Source organism: Mustelus asterias, chromosome 9 (assembly GCF_964213995.1).
Source record: "Mustelus asterias chromosome 9, sMusAst1.hap1.1, whole genome shotgun sequence".
Lineage (NCBI taxonomy): Eukaryota > Metazoa > Chordata > Chondrichthyes > Carcharhiniformes > Triakidae > Mustelus > Mustelus asterias.
In genome coordinates, this window is record NC_135809.1 from 77,210,124 (window position 1) to 77,229,323 (window position 19,200).

Sequence of the window (19,200 nt, forward strand, 5' to 3'; positions counted from 1 at the left end):
ACTCGACTCATTTCCAAAATTCCTCACACACACGTCCTCACCCATTGAAAATGACCTTATTGACTGACATGAATCATGTTTGCCTTCTGATTGCTTTGGCCCTTACGCTCCCCAGATAATTGGGAAACATAAGAATCAGTCTCATTCTGAGACAACGGTTCATTGACAACTCTGCTGACAGGTCTCCTGTCGTTGCATGTGAAGTGATCCTATAGCAAAGAAGTGATCATGAGATTCTGGTTTCCAGGGTCCCTCCCTACTGCTTCCTTAAGCCAGGCTTAAAGGTTTGGATGGCTCATTCAGCTAGTCTGTTGGATGCTAGGTGGTAATATAGTTGATACTATTGAGGGTGGTGAAATTTTGAAACACAGCACTTATGAAGGTTGTTCCATTATCAGACACAATGACTTCAGGTAGCGTGCAATGTCAGAGACTTCACCTCAAACACTTGCATCCAATTTCAATGTGCATCGACAAGGAGCAAAAACATTGTGGCCTTGAATAGACTAACAATCAATATGAACCCATGCCCATGGCCGGCCAGGCCACTCCCATAGTGGATATTTATAGGTGGAGCAGATTAACGCCCAATGCTGAATTCTTGCCTATGTGATTGACAGAATAGCCTTGTCTTCTTTAAAAAGACCCAAAGGCAATTTGTCATCAGAAACAATGATAAAGTGCCTCGCGTACAAATACTGGTGGAATTTCTTTACACCAAAAACTATTGAAGTCCTTCTTTCTCAATTTGTGAGTAGCCTCTTTCAGTTTCCTGTAATAATGTTGAGAGTAAAGATGAACATTTTAATTTTACTGGCTGAATAATTTCTTCCATGATCCTTTTGTCACAGAAAGTGCTGAACTGCAGCTATGTACTTTCCCTGCAATAAAGAGAGAAAATTAGAAGGCTAGTCACCTTTGAGATTTGTTACAAAGCGATTTTGAAAGTAGTCCAGGAGCAGGTAGTCCTCATATTTTCCATTTGGAAATGGGTAGGATGGAACTCTTAAACACTAGCTGCAATCAGAAACTATGTTTTTATATGCCGACATCAGTTGAGTTTCTTAGAGGGTTCTCAAGATAAACTCTACTGGCCTTTCAAATTCATCGTCCATAGAACCATAGAACCATACAATGCAGAGTTAGACCATTCAGCCCATTGAGTCTGCACCGACTCTCCAAAGGAGGATCCCGCCCAGGTCATCCCCTCCTCCCTATCCCTGTAACCCCATTTACCATGGCTAATCCACCTAACATCTTCAGACACTAACGGGCCAGTTCACCTAACTTGCACATCTTTGGACTGTGGGAGGAAACCGGAGCACTCGGAGGAAACCCACACAGACACAGGAGAACGTGCGAACTCCACAGTCACCCAAGGTTGGAATCGAACCTGGGTCCCTGGCGGTGTGAGGCAACAGTGCTAACCATTGTGCCACCGTGCCCATCGCATGGGACAACACTGCATCAAGGTCATATGAAGAGACATCAGAGGTTAACACCAATTCCTTCAGTCAGTTGAAATGCACCAATAAACTTGATGAATGTAACAATTGCTTCTCTCTTTTAAAAGCTTCTCTCCTGGGTGTCTTCCAAAACAAATGCTGGTACTTTTTTAGCAGCATATTCAAGGGGGCCAATAATGGTGACAAATTTGGTAGAAAATGCCCAACATAATTCATCATTCCTAAGAATAACTTGAACTCAGATGTGTTTCTGGAGGTCGTGCCTCCTTTATTGCTCTGACCTTGTCTTCCATGAGGTATAATCCTTGTGCATCTATGTGATACCCCAGATAGGCTACCTCAGTGGCTTGAATAGTACATTTCCCCTGCTTGAGGAAAGTTCCAACCTCCTGAAATCTCTTTAGCACCTCCCTTTAGCTAGGTGCTCAGCTCCTGTTAATCCAGTTATCAAAACATCATTCGGGTATACTACAACTTATGGCAGTTCTTGCAATAGACTTTCCATTGTTCTCTGGCAAATAGCACTTGCCAAGAACACACCAATTAGTAGGCATGTATACTGAAATAAAACTTTGGGCGTGTTTATCGTGATATAACCTCAGGAAGCAGCATCTAACTCAAGTTGCTGATCTGCGTGACGTAGTGCTGTATAAGAGTGACCTCCAGCCAGCTTTGCACACAGCTCTTTAATCTTCAGGATTGGATATCCCGGGGACCATAGATGCTGCCCACTCTGCATATTGAACTGGCTAGATAATAACCCAATTCTTCCAATCTCTTCAATTCTGTGCCCAAATTTTCTCACAGGGCATATGGCACTGGTCTTGCTGTAAAAAATCAAGAGGTTGGACTCTGGATCTACATAGACCTTTGCCAGGAGACCCTTTATTTTACCTAACTCATTGCATAAAATGTGTGCATGCTTCTTCATTACTTTTGGAAGCTTCAGTCGATAATGTGTTTTAACCAATCCAATTATCTCAGCGAATGACTTGGGAGTTGGGTGTGCTTGGGGATATGAGACTGCATATTGAACTGAAGGCCTGGATCCCACACATGCTCAGAAGGATTTCCTTTCTCCTCCCCTCCTCCTCTATTCCATTGGCCTGAAAATAGTAGCCCAAATGTTCAATATATTGTGTCCAATCCTCCACAGAGGAATTAAAGAGTGTCTATCCGAGCAAATAGGGCCATATCTGCAAACTCTTCTGTCTCTCAACTTGAACTGAGCTTCAACGTGACTTTATATTCATGAACATGGGATTGTTTCTTTTTCTTTTATCCTTGTCACCAATGTAATAATTCTGGTTCACCAGTTAGATAAATAGCAACGGCAACATATATTTACATGAACCAAAATACAGAGGCTTCCAGCCTCATGGCTGCCAGTTAGCTCCCAAGAAGGTTCTAGAACAGGAACCTGAGCTCACCAGGTTGATACCCCCACACCCTGCTTCCTGATTGGTTCACTTGTTCATGTGACCCTTACTCAGCAGATGGATCCTAAAAGGGACAATCATCACAAGACCCTATCATCTTTTCTCCATATCCTTCAATCTATCTCTGACAGAAATGGATTGAAGGATATGGAAAAAAGGTGATGGGGTTTTCACCTTATCATCTGTTCAGCACATTTATGTCTGTTGCACGTTTCCTCATGACCAATTTAAAAATTCATACATCAGGGATCTGTTCTGGGACCCTTGCTGTTTGTCATTTTCACAAATGACCTGAATGAGGAAGTGGAGGGATGGGTTGGTAAGTTTGCCGACTACACGAAGGTTGGTGGGGTTGTGGATAGTCTGGAGGGATGTCAGAAGTTACAGAGGGACATAGATAGGATGCAAGGCTGGGCGGAGAAGTGGCAGATGGACTTCAACCCAGATAAATGCGTAGTGGTCCATTTTGGCAGGTCAAATGGGATGAAGGAGTATAATATTAAGGGAAAGACTCTTAGTACTGTAGAGGATCAGAAGGACCTTGGGGTCTGAGTCCATAGGACTCTAAAATCGGCCCTGCAGGTGGAGGAGGTGGTTAAGAAGGCGTATGGTGTGCTGGCCTTTATCAATCGAAGGATTGAGTTTAGGACTCCGGGGATAATGATGCAGCTATATAAGACCCTCGTCAGACCCCACTTGGAGTACTGTGCTCAATTCTGGTCATCTCATTACAGGAAGGATGTGGAAAAGATTGAAAGGGTGCAGAGGAGATTTACAAGGATGTTGCCTGGATTGAGTGGCATGCTTTATGAGGATAGGCTGAGGGAGCTCAGTCTTTTCTCCTTGGAGAGACGTAGGATGAGAGGAGACCTAATAGAGGTATATAAGATGTTGAGAGGCATAGATCAGGTGGACTCTCAGAGGCTTTTTCCCAGGGTGGAAATGTCTGCTACAAGAGGACACAGGTTTAAGGTGCTGGGGGGTAGGTACAGGGAAAATGTTAGGGGGAAGTTTTTCACACAGAGGATGGTGGGTGAGTGGACTCGGCTGCCGTCAGTGGTGGTGGAGGCAAACTCAATAGGGTCTTTTAAGAGACTCCTGGATGAGTACATGGGACTTAATAGGATGGAGGGTTATAGATAGGCCTAAAAGGTAGGGGTATGTTTGGCACAACTTGTGGGGCCGAAGGGCCTGTTTTGTGCTGTAGTTTTCTATGTTTCTATGTTTCTATCAATAAAAGTCAAGTCAAAGATTAGGGCTAATGCAATCCAGCTGCTATGCTTTGATCAATAACCACATAAGGATATGAATCACAGGTATCCTGCTGTCAAATATACAACCGTTTATGAGATGTGTGTATATCCCATTGAAACGCTCAATGTTTGTTTTAAAGAAAATACTGGATAGGGGAAAAACAGTGATAGAAAAATATTCTATCAGTGACTACTTCCTAACTGTCACTATGCACACTGTGTAAAGCAAATCAATCTGTACACTTTGAAAAGTCTTCATTTTTACCAGTTATCAAGTGAGCAAGCTTCAAAAAACATTTTGTACATTGAAAGGGTTAATGTGAATCATTTCAAATGTGTAAAGAAATTCTCCAGATATCAATTTTGTATCCTGGGAACAGTGCATATGAGGAGTGAAAATCATCCAACTCCACCTAGCCTGACAAAGTTCAAGGTTACAACACTCCCACCCAACAACACCTTTATCTTTATGGAGACTTGTTACTGATTCAGTGTGGAAAGAGGTTAATGTTACTTTACAGCACCTCGAAAAGGAAAGATGTTGCATTTATACAGCGTTATTCACAACCTCGTGGAACATCATCACCTGAAGGTTCCCCTCCAAGTCACTCACCATCCTAACTTGGAAATATATCACCGTTCCTTCACTGTCGCTGGGTCAAAATCCCGGAACTCGCTCCCTGACAGCACTATGGATGTACCTACACCACATTGACTGCAACCCTTCAAGAAGGTGGCTCACCATCACATTTTCAAGAGCAATTAGGGATGGGCAATAAATATTGGTCTAACCAACAACACCCGCATTGCATGAATGAATTTTTAAAAAGGCCTCTCTTGCTCTGCTTCAACTAGCCCTGGGTTCTTTTACATCTTAAGAAGCCTCACAACACCAGGTTAAAGTCCAACAGGTTTATTTGGTAGCAAATACCATAAGCTTTCGGAGCACTGCTCCTTCGTCAGATGGAGTGGAAATCTGCTCAGTCCAACGCCGGCATCTCCACATCTTTTACATCTGCCACAGAGAGCACAAAGGTCCTCAGGTTATGGTATCATAAAAAAAACCAGCATGTATGACAGTGCAGCACTTCCTCAGGACAGCAATGGAGTGTTAGTCTGGATAATGTGCTGAAGTGTGACTTACATCTATGACAATCTGATTCCAGGCTGTCAGTAGTACCACTAAAGCAAGGCTGACACGATTACAATGAGCCACCTACTGCCTTTCCAGCATTCATTGCGCCCCCTTCAATGTCACTCTGTTCTTAATCAATTAATTAAAAAAAGCTTAACCATTGATATTTTTAAGAATAATTTTTATTTAAATGGTAAAGGCTGCTGACCTCTCTGGGGTGCTGCATCATCCTGGGACTGAGCTAGGGGGATCTGCAGTGGGAAAGGTTTAGAGGGATATGGGCCAGAAGCAGACAAATGGGACTAGTTCAGTTTAGGAAACCTGGTCGGCATTGACGAGCTGGGCCTAAGGGCCTGTTTCAGTGCTGTTTAGCTCTATGACTCTATGACTAAGCCAGTGAAAGAAATCCTGCCTGTATCAGCTCCTTCGTAACTGTTAACCTGATTCATGTGAGTGCCTCGAAAACAGCGTCAGAACTTACTGCTCAAAACCAAAATGATTCCCAAAATTCAACAAAACACAGCAGTAGCAAACAAAAAGGAGAATTGATCAAACAAATCAGTGGTCTATCTGGGACTGCCTCAGACTTTGTTACTGACTGATGCGCGACAATTAAGCACGTGGAACCAAGGCTTCGATATTGAAGGCTTTTATTGTGTAACAATGGAACTACTAACACGAATACACCAGTTCAGACTGAAGGGGTCCTGCCGGAGCAGAAGGTCTTATACCCTGCCACCGGAGGCGGGACCCCACTGGAATGTGCCATGATAACACTTATAACAGGTAAACACCCTAACCCAACAACATTGTACAACCCCCACAGTAACAACACCCTAGCCCAACAGTAACATAATAACAACCCCCAGTGGTGAACCAACGATGGTTCACCACATTCACCCCTCCTTTAAGAACAAAAGGTGGCGGGGTGCAAGAAAAAAAACAGGTCATATAAACAGAATTCACAAGTCCAGACGGTCTGGAGGACCGCACCGACGCTGTGATCTCCTCAACACCGGTTGCGAAACCGGAGCAGGTGCTTGCGGTGGCGTTCTCTCCAAAACAACGTCCGGCTGTCCCCTCAAGGACTCCCGGGCCGGTTGGCCCTGGTGAGGCGATGGTGCAGGGGATCCTGGAACCTTTGGTGGTGGTGGTGGTGGTGATGATGGTGGCGCCGATCTCCGAGTCTCAGGCAAGCTGTACATGGGAGTAAAAGTGTTATGCACTGGTCCCGGTGCTGACCGCGCCACGTCTGGGGAAGCAATGAGGAGTAGTGGATTAGTGACTGGGGGAATAGGAGCGACAGGAGTTGCTACGTCCCCTGCGGGCGCCAGGTCTCTAATGGAGACAGTGTCCTCTCGCCCGTCAGGATATGCCACATAGGCATACTGAGGGTTGGCGTGGAGGAGTTGGACCGGTTCGACCAAGGGGTAGGACCTGCGAGCCCTCACATGTCGCCGCAGAAGGACGGGTCCTGGGTACGTCAACCAGGCTGGCAATGAGGTTCCCGAGGACGACTTCCGAGGGAATGAGAACATCCTCTCGTGGGGAGTAGCATTGGTTGCCGTACACAGGAGGGAGCGGATAGAATGGAGCGCATTTGGAAGGACCTCCTGCCAACGGGAGACTGGAAGGCCCCTGGATTTCAGTGCCAGTAGGACAGCCTTCCAGACTGTAGCATTCTCCCTTTCCACCTGTCCGTTACCCCTAGGGTTGTAGCTCGTGGTTCTACTAGAGGCAATCCCGAATGAGAGCAGGAATTGCCTCAAGTCGTTGCTCATGAACGACAAGCCCCTGTCGCTATGAATGTAGCAGGGGTACCCGAACAGGGTAAAAAGCTCACTGAATGCCTTGATGATGGTGGCAGTCGACGTGTCCGCACAGGGGACAACAAACGGGAACCGGGAGTACTCGTCTATTATGTTGAGGAAATAGACATTCCGGTCCGTTGAGGGAAGGGGGCCCTTAAAATCCACACTCAGCCTCTCAAAAGGGCGAGTGGCCTTGACCAATTGTGCCCGGTCTGGTCGATAAAAGTGTGGTTTGCATTCTGCGCAAATCCGACAGCTTCTCGTCACTGACCTGACATCCTCCACCGAGTAGGGCAGGTTGCGGGCTTTGATGAAGTGGTAGAGTCTGGTGACTCCAGGATGACACAGATCATTGTGGAGAGCCTTCAAGCGGTCCTCCTGCATGATGGCGCATGTTCCGCGCGAGAGGGCATCCGAGGGCTCATTGAGCTTCCCTGGACGATACATAATATCGTAATTATAGGTGGAGAGCTCAATTCTCCACCGCAAGATCTTATCGTTCTTGATCTTGCCCCTCTGCGTGTTGCTGAACAAAAACGCCACGGATCGTTGATCCGTGATCAGGGTGAACCGCTTCCCTGCCAGGTAATGGCGCCAGTGTCTGACTGCCTCCACAATGGCCTGAGCCTCCTTCTCCACCGCTGAGTGCCGAATTTCGGGGCCTTGAAGGGTGCGGGAAAAGAACGCGACGGGCCTGCCTGCCTGGTTTAGTGTGGCGGCTAGGGCGAAATCAGATGCATCACTCTCCACCTGGAAAGGGATGGATTCATCCACCGCGTGCATCGTGGCTTTCGAGATGTCGCTTTTCAAAGCCTTGAAGGCCAATTGGGCCTCCGGCGTAAGTGGGAAGGTCGTGGACTTAATGAGCGGACGAGCTTTGTCCGCGTAGTTGGGGACCCACTGTGCATAATACGAAAAGAACCCGAGGCATCTCCTCAGTGCTTTCGTGCTAGCGGGCAAGGGAAGTTCAGTAAGTGGGCGCATACGGTCTGGATCAGGGCCAATGACCCCGTTTTCCACCACGTATCCGAGGATGGCTAACCTACGCGTACGGAATACGCACTTCTCCCTGTTATAGGTCAGATTCAGGCGAGATGCAGTGCGCAGAAAGTGTTGGAGATTCGTGTCGTGGTCCTGCTGGTCATGGCCGCAGATGGTGACGTTATCCAGGTACGGGAAGGTAGCCCGCAACCCGTTCTGGTCCACCATTCGGTCCATAGCACGCTGGAAGACCGAGACCCCATTGGTGACACCAAATGGAACCCTGAGGAATTGGTATAGACGACCATCCGCCTCAAAAGCCGTATATTGTCGGTCCTCTGGGCGGATGGGGAGTTGATGGTAGGCGGACTTAAGGTCTATGGTAGAGAACACTCGGTACTGCGCAATCTGATTGACCATATCAGAAATGCGCGGGAGAGGATACGCATCCAGCTGCGTATAACGATTAATGGTCTGACTATAGTCGATGACCATCCGAGGTTTGTTCCCGCTTTTGACTACCACGACCTGCACTCTCCACGGACTAGCACTGGCCTGTATGATCCCTTCCTTGAGGAGCCGCTGAACCTCAGATCTAATAAAGATCCGGTCCTCAGCGCTGTAACGCCTACTTTTAGTAGTGATGGGCTTGCAGCCAGGTACCAGATTCTTAAAGAGGGATGGTGTAGTGATTTTCAGGGTGGATAGATTGCATGCGGGGCGCTTTGGGCAATTTGGAGGCTGCGGCTGATTCCCTACTGCCAGTGAAGGGAGTGGCCCACCGTACTGTAGGATCACACTCTTCATGTGGACCATAAAATTTAGTCCGAGGAGAATTGGCGCACAAAGGTGAGGTAACACAAGGAGCCTGTATTGCTCGTAAATTGTGCCCTGTACCTCAAGAGTTACCATACATCGTCCTTGGATCGGTACAGACCGGGACCGTGATGCCATGGAAATTGTCTGCTTGGCAGGGAGAACCCGGAGTCCACACTTTTTAGCAGTTTCAGGGTGTATGAAACTTTCGGTGCTCCCACTGTCAAACAGACAATTCACAGTTCGACCATTTACCTTTATATCCATCATGGAATTCTCAAGCCTGTCGTGCTTGGTCTGGTCCAGGGAGATCGACGCCACCGTTGGCCCCTGGGCGTCACTGCATGCCGCCGATGTTGATGCTGAGGACCCCTGCTGGTCGCTCCTAGTCGTCGTGGACCATGATGGCCGCCCCCATGAATCGCACGTGGGCGAGGGCGCCAAACGCAGCGACTCCTGGTGGTCTTCCTCCTCCTCCGTCAGCCACGATGGCGCCGTCCTGGGTTCGCACGTGGTCGGACCTCGTGGGTACTGCGACGCCGAAGGAGATTGTCTCCGTTCTGGAGGGTTACAAGCTGCACTGCCGTTTTTAGACTTAGACCTGCAGACTTTGCCATAGTGGCCTTTTTTACCGCACTGGCTGCAGATTGCCGTTCTTGCTGGACACTGTTGCCGTGGATGCTTGGCCCCACCACAAAAATAGCATCGCTGGCCACCTGGAGCTGCCGCCGTCGTCGGATCGATCTGGGAGCGCGGGTTAGCGGGGCGAGGAGGGAGCTGAGCTTGCTCCTGCCACATTGACTGCACGTGGTCCTCGGGGTACAGCGCCAAGCTCTTCGACGCCGCTTCCAGCATCCCAGCCATCTCCATTGCTTGGGTCAAGTCGAGATTCCCCTTTTCCAGCAATTTAAGCCTGATGTACGAGGACCCTACCCCTGCTACGAACGGGTCTCGGGCGAGGTCGTACATATATTGTTCGGCTGATACGTCTTTACAATCGCAACCCCTGGCAAGCTGCAGGAGCTCATTGGCGTAGTCCTCCATGGTTTCGCCCGACTGCCGACGTCGTGTAGCGAGGAGGTAACGAGCGTGTATCTCGTTGGGTGGCTTCGTGTATCGTTTTTTTAGGAGCTCGACGGCCCTCGGGTAAGTGGGAGCTGCACGAATGGCGAGATAAATCGTGTCGCTTACCCTTGCGTGGAGGACCTGGAGTTTATCACTGTCCGTAGTGATAGCTACAGAGGCTGCCAGGTAGTCCTCGAAACACTTCCACCAGTGGTCGAATGTGTTAGCGGCACCGACCGCACGTGGGTCCAGTGCCAGACGATCCGGTTTTAAGATCTGTTCCATACTCTTTTTTTTGTACAGCTGTGAGTTTTCTGTTACACAATAAAATTGATGCGCGACAATTAAGCACGTGGAACCAAGGCTTCGATATTGAAGGCTTTTATTGTGTAACAATGGAACTACTAACACGAATACACCAGTTCAGACTGAAGGGGTCCTGCCGGAGCAGAGGGTCTTATACCTCGCCACCGGAGGCGGGACCCCACTGGAATGTGCCATGATAACACTTATAACAGGTGAACACCCTAACCCAACAACATTGTACAACCCCCACAGTAACAACACCCTAGCCCAACAGTAACATAATAACAACCCCCAGTGGTGAACCAACGATGGTTCACCACACTGACTTCCCCACATTTCTCAGTGTTACTGCGCTGAAGCTTTAGTCCAGGCAGACATTTGCTTTGACAGCAATACCCCATCATGCTGTTCTGAAAGAACAGAACATGGAGCCGGACAAACATTTATAACTTCACCTCAGTAGGAGAGAAAGATTTGTATTTATATTGCTCATTACAGTAAATGAGGAACTTCTTGTTGTAGTCAAACTTGAAATGTAAGAAACCTGGCATCCAATCTGCACGAGTACCGACAAACAGCAATGTGACAATAAATAATCCTTGCTCAGTGATGTTATCTGAGGTACATATATTAGCCGAGACAGCAGATATAATCCCCTGCTATTCAAAATAATGCCACAGGGTCTTTTCCATGCAGTTGAGAAGGTAAACACAGTAAGAAGTTTAACAACACCAGGTTAAAGTCCAACAGGTTTATTTGGTAGCAAAAACCACACAAGCTTTCGGAGCTCCAAGCCCCTTCTTCAGGTGAGTGGGAATTCTGTTCACAAACAGGGCATATAAAGACACAGACTCAATTTACATGAATAATGGTTGGAATGCAAATACTTACAGCTAATCAAGTCTTTAAGAAACAAACAACGTGAGTGGAGAGAGCATCAAGACAGGCTAAAAAGATGTGTATTGTCTCCAGACAAGACAGCCAGTGAAACTCTGCAGGTCCAGGCAAACTGTGGGGGTTACAAATAGTGTGACATGAACCCAATATCCCGGTTGAGGCCGTCCTCGTGTGTGCGGAACTTGGCTATCAGTTTCTGCTCAGCGACTCTGCGCCGTCGTGTGTCGCGAACGCCGCCTTGGAGAACGCTTACCCGAATATCAGAGGCCGAATGCCCGTGACCGCTGAAGTGCTCCCCAACAGGAAGAGAACAGTCTTGCCTGGTGATTGTCGAGCGGTGTTCATTCATCCGTTGTTGCAGCGTCTGCATGGTCTCCCCAATGTACCATGCCTCGGGACATCCTTTCCTGCAGCGTATCAGGTAGACAACTTTGACTGAGTTGCAAGAGTATGTACCGTGTATCTGGTAGATGGTGTTCTCACATGAGATGATGGCATCTGTGTCGATGATCCGGCACGTCTTGCAGAGGTTGCTGTGGCAGGGTTGTGTGGTGTCGTGGTCACTGTTCTCCTGAAGGCTGGGTAGTTTGCTGCCGACAATGGTCTGTTTGAGGTTGTGTGGTTGTTTGAAGGCAAGAAGTGGGGGTGTGGGGATGGCCTTGGCGAGATGTTAGTCTTCATCAATGACATGTTGAAGGCTCCGGAGGAGATGCCGTAGCTTCTCCGCTCCGGGGAAGTACTGGATGACGAAGGGTACTCTGCCCACCGTGTCCCGTGTTTGTCTTCTGAGGAGGTCGGTGCGGTTTTTCGCTGTGGCGCGTCGGAACTGTTGATCAATGAATCGAGCGCTATATCCTGTTCTTATGAGGGCATCTTTCAGCGTCTGGCGGTGTCTGTTGCGATCCTCCTCATCCGAGCAGATCCTGTGTATACGGAGGGCTTGTCCAACCATTATTCATGTAAATTGAGTTTGTGTCTTTATAAGTTCTGTTTGTGAACAGAATTCCCACTCAGCTGAAGAAGGGGCTTGGAGCTCCGAAAGCTTGTGTGGCTTTTGCTACCAAATAAACCTGTTGGACTTTAACCTGGTGTTGTTAAACTTCTTACTGTGTTTACCCCAGTCCAACATCGGCATCTCCACATCGTTGAGAAGGTAGACAGGGCCTCAGTTTAGTACTCCATAGCAACTCACTCCCTCAGTACTGTACATGTATCTGCTTACACTTATGCTCAAAGCCTTGAAGTGGGACTTGAACCCACAACCTCAGAGCAGGAGGTCTTGTGGCGCAGTGGTAGCGCCCCTATCACTGGACCAGAAGCTCCAGGTTCGACAGTACTTCTTGGCCACAGTAGGAGCGTTCATAAAATGGTTCAGCAGGCTGATAATCAGTTTGTGAATTCTTCCATCATCCCCTTACCATTCCCCCAAAACAGTAAAATTTTGGAAATGCTGCCAGGAGGTGGCCAGAAGCTAAAGGCCAGGCTGAAGCCTCAAAGTGATCCTCTTGGCACAATTAACTTTCTCCCACTGGGCCTAGCAATGGGCCCAAGCAACTACCTGCTGCTGCGGGTGGGTAGATTTTACCCCTCCCCCACCCCTCCCTCTCTTCTCCTCCGCCCCCCCCCCCCACCTCTTCTCCCCACCAGCCTCTTCACCTCCAGCAAGATCACGTGAGGATGTGAATGCATCAGGTGGCCGATCCAACACATCATATTCCAACTTTGCTATGTTTCTGCCTCCTATCGCAGCTTTGGAGCACCAGGACAATCCGTCCCCACTGACTCTGCTGTTGTTATGCACACGAACATGCTGACATAAATATTCACATGGCGTTTTGTATCCTTCCAGTTTCAGGTGGGTATGCTGGAAGCTCGTGGCATCACACTCATCCCCAGCTATGGACCAAGTACCAAGTGTGGGAGTGGCTCCAACACACATTGGACATCAATCAGTTGGATGCTAACTGTATCCGCTTTCAAGACTTTGATGTGACCGGAGAACAGCTGTGTTCCATGTCTATTGAATATTTCACCCAAACAGGACCTTTGGGTTCTCTTCTCTTCAACAACCTTATGAGTTTAAAGTGGAGCAGCAAGTACCTACCCCCAAATGGACAGCCATTGATGGTGGAGCAAAGAGGCAAGTATCTTCGTGTCACATTGCTATTATCTTTCTTGTTGATTCAAAATCCATTAAATAAAGAGTTGGGCCACATGGACTCAATACAGTTTTATTAGCCTACTTAAATTTAAGTGTTCATAAACCATAAGAAAAAGGAGCGGGAAGAGGAAATTTGGCCCATTGAGCTTGTTCTCTGCCATTCAATCTGACCATTTTGGTAGGGTCCAAGACTAGAACCCCAAGTTACATTAGGATGCTAGGCTAAACCCCAACAATTTCTCTATTTTGGAATAAATGTGAGGATAGGGTGTTTCACTCCAAGAGTAATTCCACTGACAAATTAGAGATCTTTTATAGTAAAACAAACTTTATTTAATAACACAGTTTAACTATAACTCTGACGAATGAAGCAGATTAACTATTAACAGTTTAACCAATGAAAGGAAACAACTTTAATTTCTAATTTATCATTGTTTCAGTTCCAAGTAAGCAGCATTCCTCTTACAGACTTACAATGCCACATTAAATTTGGTTAGCACCCACAAACATACTTGCTATAATAAGCTTTCAGAAAGAATGAGTTTCAGCAGCTTGCAAAAACCTCTGTCTTCAAGCAATTCCCATCCAGAACTGAATGGTTTCTGTCTGCTACAGACCTAGGTCCTCCCATTAACCACATCATCATATGATCCTGCCGACCTAAACCCACATTCCAGTCCTTTAATCAAAAACCCAGGGGAACTCTTCTTTTTGTAACCAAAAGTCCATTATCTCTATCTTAGTAAACACTTTCATGGCTAAAATGAATAATCATCCTGCTTTCCCAGCATCTGAGCTAAATGTTTTCCAGACACACCGATTACCTGTAGCAAAAAACTGAATTTTAAACATTCCCCTTAAACAGAATATATATATCAATAGCACGCTATTATCACAATAGCTTATCTGAATGTGGCCTTAACGCCTCTTTCCTGTCACCCTTGTCAATCAAAACTCTGTCTAAATTATTCTTGAAGATAGGCAGTGCTCCCTGTAGGAGAGAATTCCAAACACTAATGAGCCGCAGAGAAAACAATCTTCCTCATCTCAGTCTTAAATAGCAGATCTCTTATCTTCAAACTGTGCCCCATGCTTCTAGATTCGCCCACGAGAGGAAACATCCCCAGCATCTACCCTGTCAAGTCTCCTAAGAATCTTATGTTTGTAAATCTTATTACCACTCAAGAGTATTCATGTAAGTCAATACCACCAATGTTATTACCAACTCCAAGTAATAGTATAAGACGGATGTGAGTTTAACAAGTACAACATCCAATAGCTACACCAGGACCCAAAGTTGACCAGACCTTTTTTGTCACAAAGCATCTTGAGAATTTTGTCTCAGAGGGCTTGCAATTTTCTGCAATTAGATTTTTCAGCAAGTCTTGCACCATAACCCACCCCCACCAACCTGGCCTGTCTTATCTGGAATCCTGTACACTTGGTCTGGAGGCATGAAATCCAAAATCCCTTTATTTACAATTCCAACAGCAGTGCACAGAGTGCTATCAGTCAGCAGTCTACCTTCGGGAGTACCAGAGAAACCAACACTCCCCGGTTACATACAAGGAAAAAACTCCCTGATTGGCCCATCAATTGACTCCTTAATCAAAGACATCTTTTGTTGGACTCCTTAACCAGAGAGTTCATATTCCAATCAGCCAACATCAAGGGGCTAGATTGAAGTCATTATAACCACCATCTGCTGGCCTGCGTCAGTCTGCTGAGAAAGCTGTAGGGGCTTCTTCACTCAAACCCTGGTTAGGGTCACACTGGGGATGGTGGGGGGGGGAGGGGAGGACAGAACAATAAATGAAGCTGTTTCAATTGAACCGATTGCCTGTTCCTCTTTGCCTTCATCATGCTAAATTCTAACAGGAGTCGAGAGCATCGATGCAGGAAAGATGTTTCCCCAGACTAGAGAGGTCTAGAACCAGGGGACACAGTCTCAGAATAAGGGGCAGGTCATTTAGGACTGAGATGAAGAGGAATTTCTTAGTCAGAGGGTGGTGAATCTTTGGAACTCTGCCCCATCTGGGTGGAGGCTCAGTCATTGAATATATTCAAGACTGAGATTGATAGATTTCTAAATACTGAAGATATCAAAGGATGTGGGGATAGTGCAGGAAAATCTCATTGAGGCAGAAGATCAACTATGATTTACGGTGGAGCAGACTCGAGGGGGCGAATGGCTTACTCCTGCTCCTATTTCCCCTGAACCTTTGTTTGACACATGCTGGAATGATGCATTAGTTCAATGTGCTGCCACATTCGTTCAGAATTCCACCTTCTCAGAACAACGACAAAGAGGGTTCGACCCAGTGTTCTCCAACAATGCTCAGTGCAGCCACAGGCTATTACTGTCTCAGTTTCAGACATGTCAGTTCCTGCTCTGTCGAAGTACGTTTGGTGAATGAATGCCAATCTGTGTAAATGCACATTTCCTTTTGTTTTCTCACCCGATGGCCAATGAGCAAATTTTAGAAAGATAAAGATTGGCACAACGTTAGACAAGGTTTTTTAAAAATGAGATATGACCAGAATTAAGCAATGTCAAACCAGAAGTTGCTAATTAAACAAAGAGTAATCAATAAAAGGTAACTATTAGAGTGTGTGTCCATGTGCGAGTGCCCAGCTCACTTCCAGTCCCAGGGTCCTCACTCACTCATCCCCAACGATTTTGAGACTGTCTGAGAGGATGTGTTGTGCGGGGCTGAAGGTGAACCACACACTCATACTCGCTCGCTCGCTCACTCACTCACTCACTCACTCACTCACTCACTCACTCACTCACTCACTCACTCACTCACTCACTCACTCATCCATACACACGCACATCCCACACACTCATACACACACACACACACACACGCACACACATGCTCACTCAATCATCCATACCTGCACGCACACACAAACACACGCACACACACATCCACTCATCCATATACATACATCCCCGCACACACACACACACAAGTACACATCCACTCATCCATACTCACGCACATGCGCACACACTCACACACACACACACACTCACTCGCTCACTCTCTCACTCACTCTCTCACTCTCTCCTCTCTACTCTCACTCTCTCACTCACTCGCTCTTTCATTTACTCAGCCACACATACAGTCGGGAAGAACCAGGGGGAAGTGAGGGGAGCCAGGGACCCACAATCTCTCAGGCTCCACACTCTCTCTGTCTTTCCCTCTCTCCATCTTCTGAAATCCTCTCCTATTCCCCCCACATGCTTGCAGCTGCCATTATTCGCTGCTCCTCCAATGACAGCCTGTCCCTCTCCCACGTGAGCTGTTGATAGCTCTGAGCCTATCGAGGGGCTGGATAGTGGCCTGCAGGTTTGAAAAGCTTAACCAATGGCAACTGAGACATGAGCAGGCATCCAATGGAATTGATCCTTGCAGTTGCTTAAAGCACATCAGACTGGGGCACCAAGGTGCAATATGCAGCCGAATGCAGACATTAGCAACCCCACTTCACTGGAAGGTGCTTCACTTTGCATTTGAACACCAGACACAAGGGCATCAGTAAACTTGGAACAAATATTGTCCGAGCAAGCCCTTTCCTCCACAAAGCTTGCAGAATTGTAATTTTTCCTTAACCCAACCAGTGCCCTGAGGAAAGATTCTACAGTATTGTCTCACCTCCCCCTACCACAAAATTCATAGCTGGAAGAAAAGAAACAAAGAAGGAAGTGTTTCGCAGCGTCAGGTCAGCCCAGTGTTCTTCACAGCCAACGATGTAGTATTGAAGTATAGTCATTCCTGCTGGGGATGCAGCAACTGAGGAAGAACGTCCCTGCTCTTCTTTCGAATAGCGCCATGGGATCATTTACACTCACCTGAAGGTCTGACATCTTATTCAAAAGATGTACCTGTGGCAGTGCAGCATTCTCTCAATGGTGCTCTGAAATCAGTCTCAATTTGTGCCCAAGCCTCTGAAGTGAACCTGCAACCTCCAAATCTGGAGTGCTGACACTGAGTACAGGCTCAGCCGTCATTGTTCCCAGTTACTCAGCACAATGAACAAAGTTTGATCAAACAACGCGTGATCGTTTGATCAATGAACTAAAGGTTAAGGTCTTTTTGACAAGGATACATACAGTAGCAGAGGGATCAATATCCATGACTCTTTCTGTTGTCAATTCATAATCACATGGGTTGTGCTGGGCAAAAAGGGGAGATGTCAGGTACAAACTGCTTTCTCACACAGTGGCAGCTGGAATTGATCAGTTCTCTCTTAAAGCGGAGGCAAGTTAGCCTCTGAGGCAATGTATCCACTGAGCTCTTAGCCAGAACTGTGACACTTCAGAAATATAATTTAATCATGTTTCTCTGCAGTTTTAAGCAGGCCTGGCTTTTTTTGATTTTGGCACCGAGCTGTCTGAGCCGATGTCCTTTTATTGTTGGTAAAGCCATATAATGGGCCTTTTGTTTATTTTCAATCTGGGCCTAATGCAAAGGCTTGGGGTTTTATGACCCTTTTGGGAATTGTTGATTTGCGACTGATTGGCAGGTCAGGTGGTACCTTTGGATAGTTCACCTTTCAGAGAAATCCCCTTTCAGTTGGGCAGAAGCTAGTTGGACTGCAGGATGGAAGCAGTGTTTTTATCTCTCTCCCTAGTATTGAAAATTCTGCAGTCAGTGGCTGGCTAGTTAGAAGCCAGATGAAAGTGGTGTCGCTGTCTCTCAAAGTGTGCTGAAGGTTCCAGCGGTGGAAAGCCTCAGCGTTTTAATCCCATATGGGGGACTAATTCACACCAGATGTTGCAAAGCTGCAAGATGCAGCATCACATGAGCATACTTACTTTCTGTGCTAAGCCGAGAACAGGGTGTATGTTTGTAGGGCTGTTTGTGTTGGAACAGCATTCTCAGCTGTTAAGGTTTATACAATGTTATAGTTGTGTTTTTAAAAATGGTAAAAGATATTGTTAATTTTTTTACAGTGTTAACTGTATTCTTTGTTTGATAAAAGTTCCCTAGTGGGTCATTTGAAACATACCTGGAGTGAAACATTCATGCCAAATTCAAAGCACAAGATTTATGGGCCGGGCTGACTTCATAAAACACCTTGGAGATTCTGCCCTGGATTATAACAGAATGAAGTGCTGTGGTGTTGTATTTTGGAATTGTGGAATGCCTACATCTCAGGGGAAAGTATTGGGCTCATGGTGCACATGCTGGTTTCCTTTTGTGCTGATTGTGAGTACAAAATATTTGAAGCTTGACCAGATTATTCTCTTGCCGTCAGGATTCATCAACTTTGTAGCTGACTCTGGACCTGTTATATGTTTAGTGGGTTGCATGGTTGCTTTAAGATGCTTTAAATGATCACATGATTTGATGGTGATGTCATTAGTGTGTGTGATCAGGCTTCTATTGTATACAGTTTTGTATTCTGATGCAGAGCAGAGCTTTGTATGTTGTCATAGAATCATAGAAACCCTACAGTGCAGAAAGAGGCCATTCGGCCCATCGAGTCTGCACCGACCACAATCCCACCCAGGCCCTACCCCCATATCCCTACACATTTACCCGCTAATCCCTCTAATCTACACATCTCAGGACACCAAGGGGCAATTTTAGCATGGCCAATCAACCTAACCCGCACATCTTTAGTTAGATTGAATGTACGAGTGCAAACCAAGTATTTTCTTTTTCTGTTAAAACCCATAACCTCAACCATAGTTAGGACATTACAGAAAGAAAATTGGCAATGATTGTGGGTCCCCGCACTTCATATATTAGAAACTGGGGAAAAGCAATGACAGGATTAAGGATTGAAGTGCCAGTGCCCGGAAGACTCAAGTAAGAAAAAAGCTCTCTTGGAAAAAAAAACCCTCTTTTATA

At 46.6% G+C, this 19,200-nt stretch overlaps 1 protein-coding gene across 1 annotated transcript in view; it reads left to right on the forward strand.

The window, feature by feature from the left end:
* ehf (ets homologous factor) overlaps positions 1–19,200 on the forward strand; it is a 71,019-nt gene that overhangs the window by 17,105 nt on the left and 34,714 nt on the right. Inside the window, exon 3 of the mRNA XM_078220380.1 lies at positions 13,019–13,309. Within this exon, the coding sequence (XP_078076506.1) occupies positions 13,019–13,309 (291 nt within the window). The remainder of the gene's footprint in view (positions 1–13,018; positions 13,310–19,200) is intronic.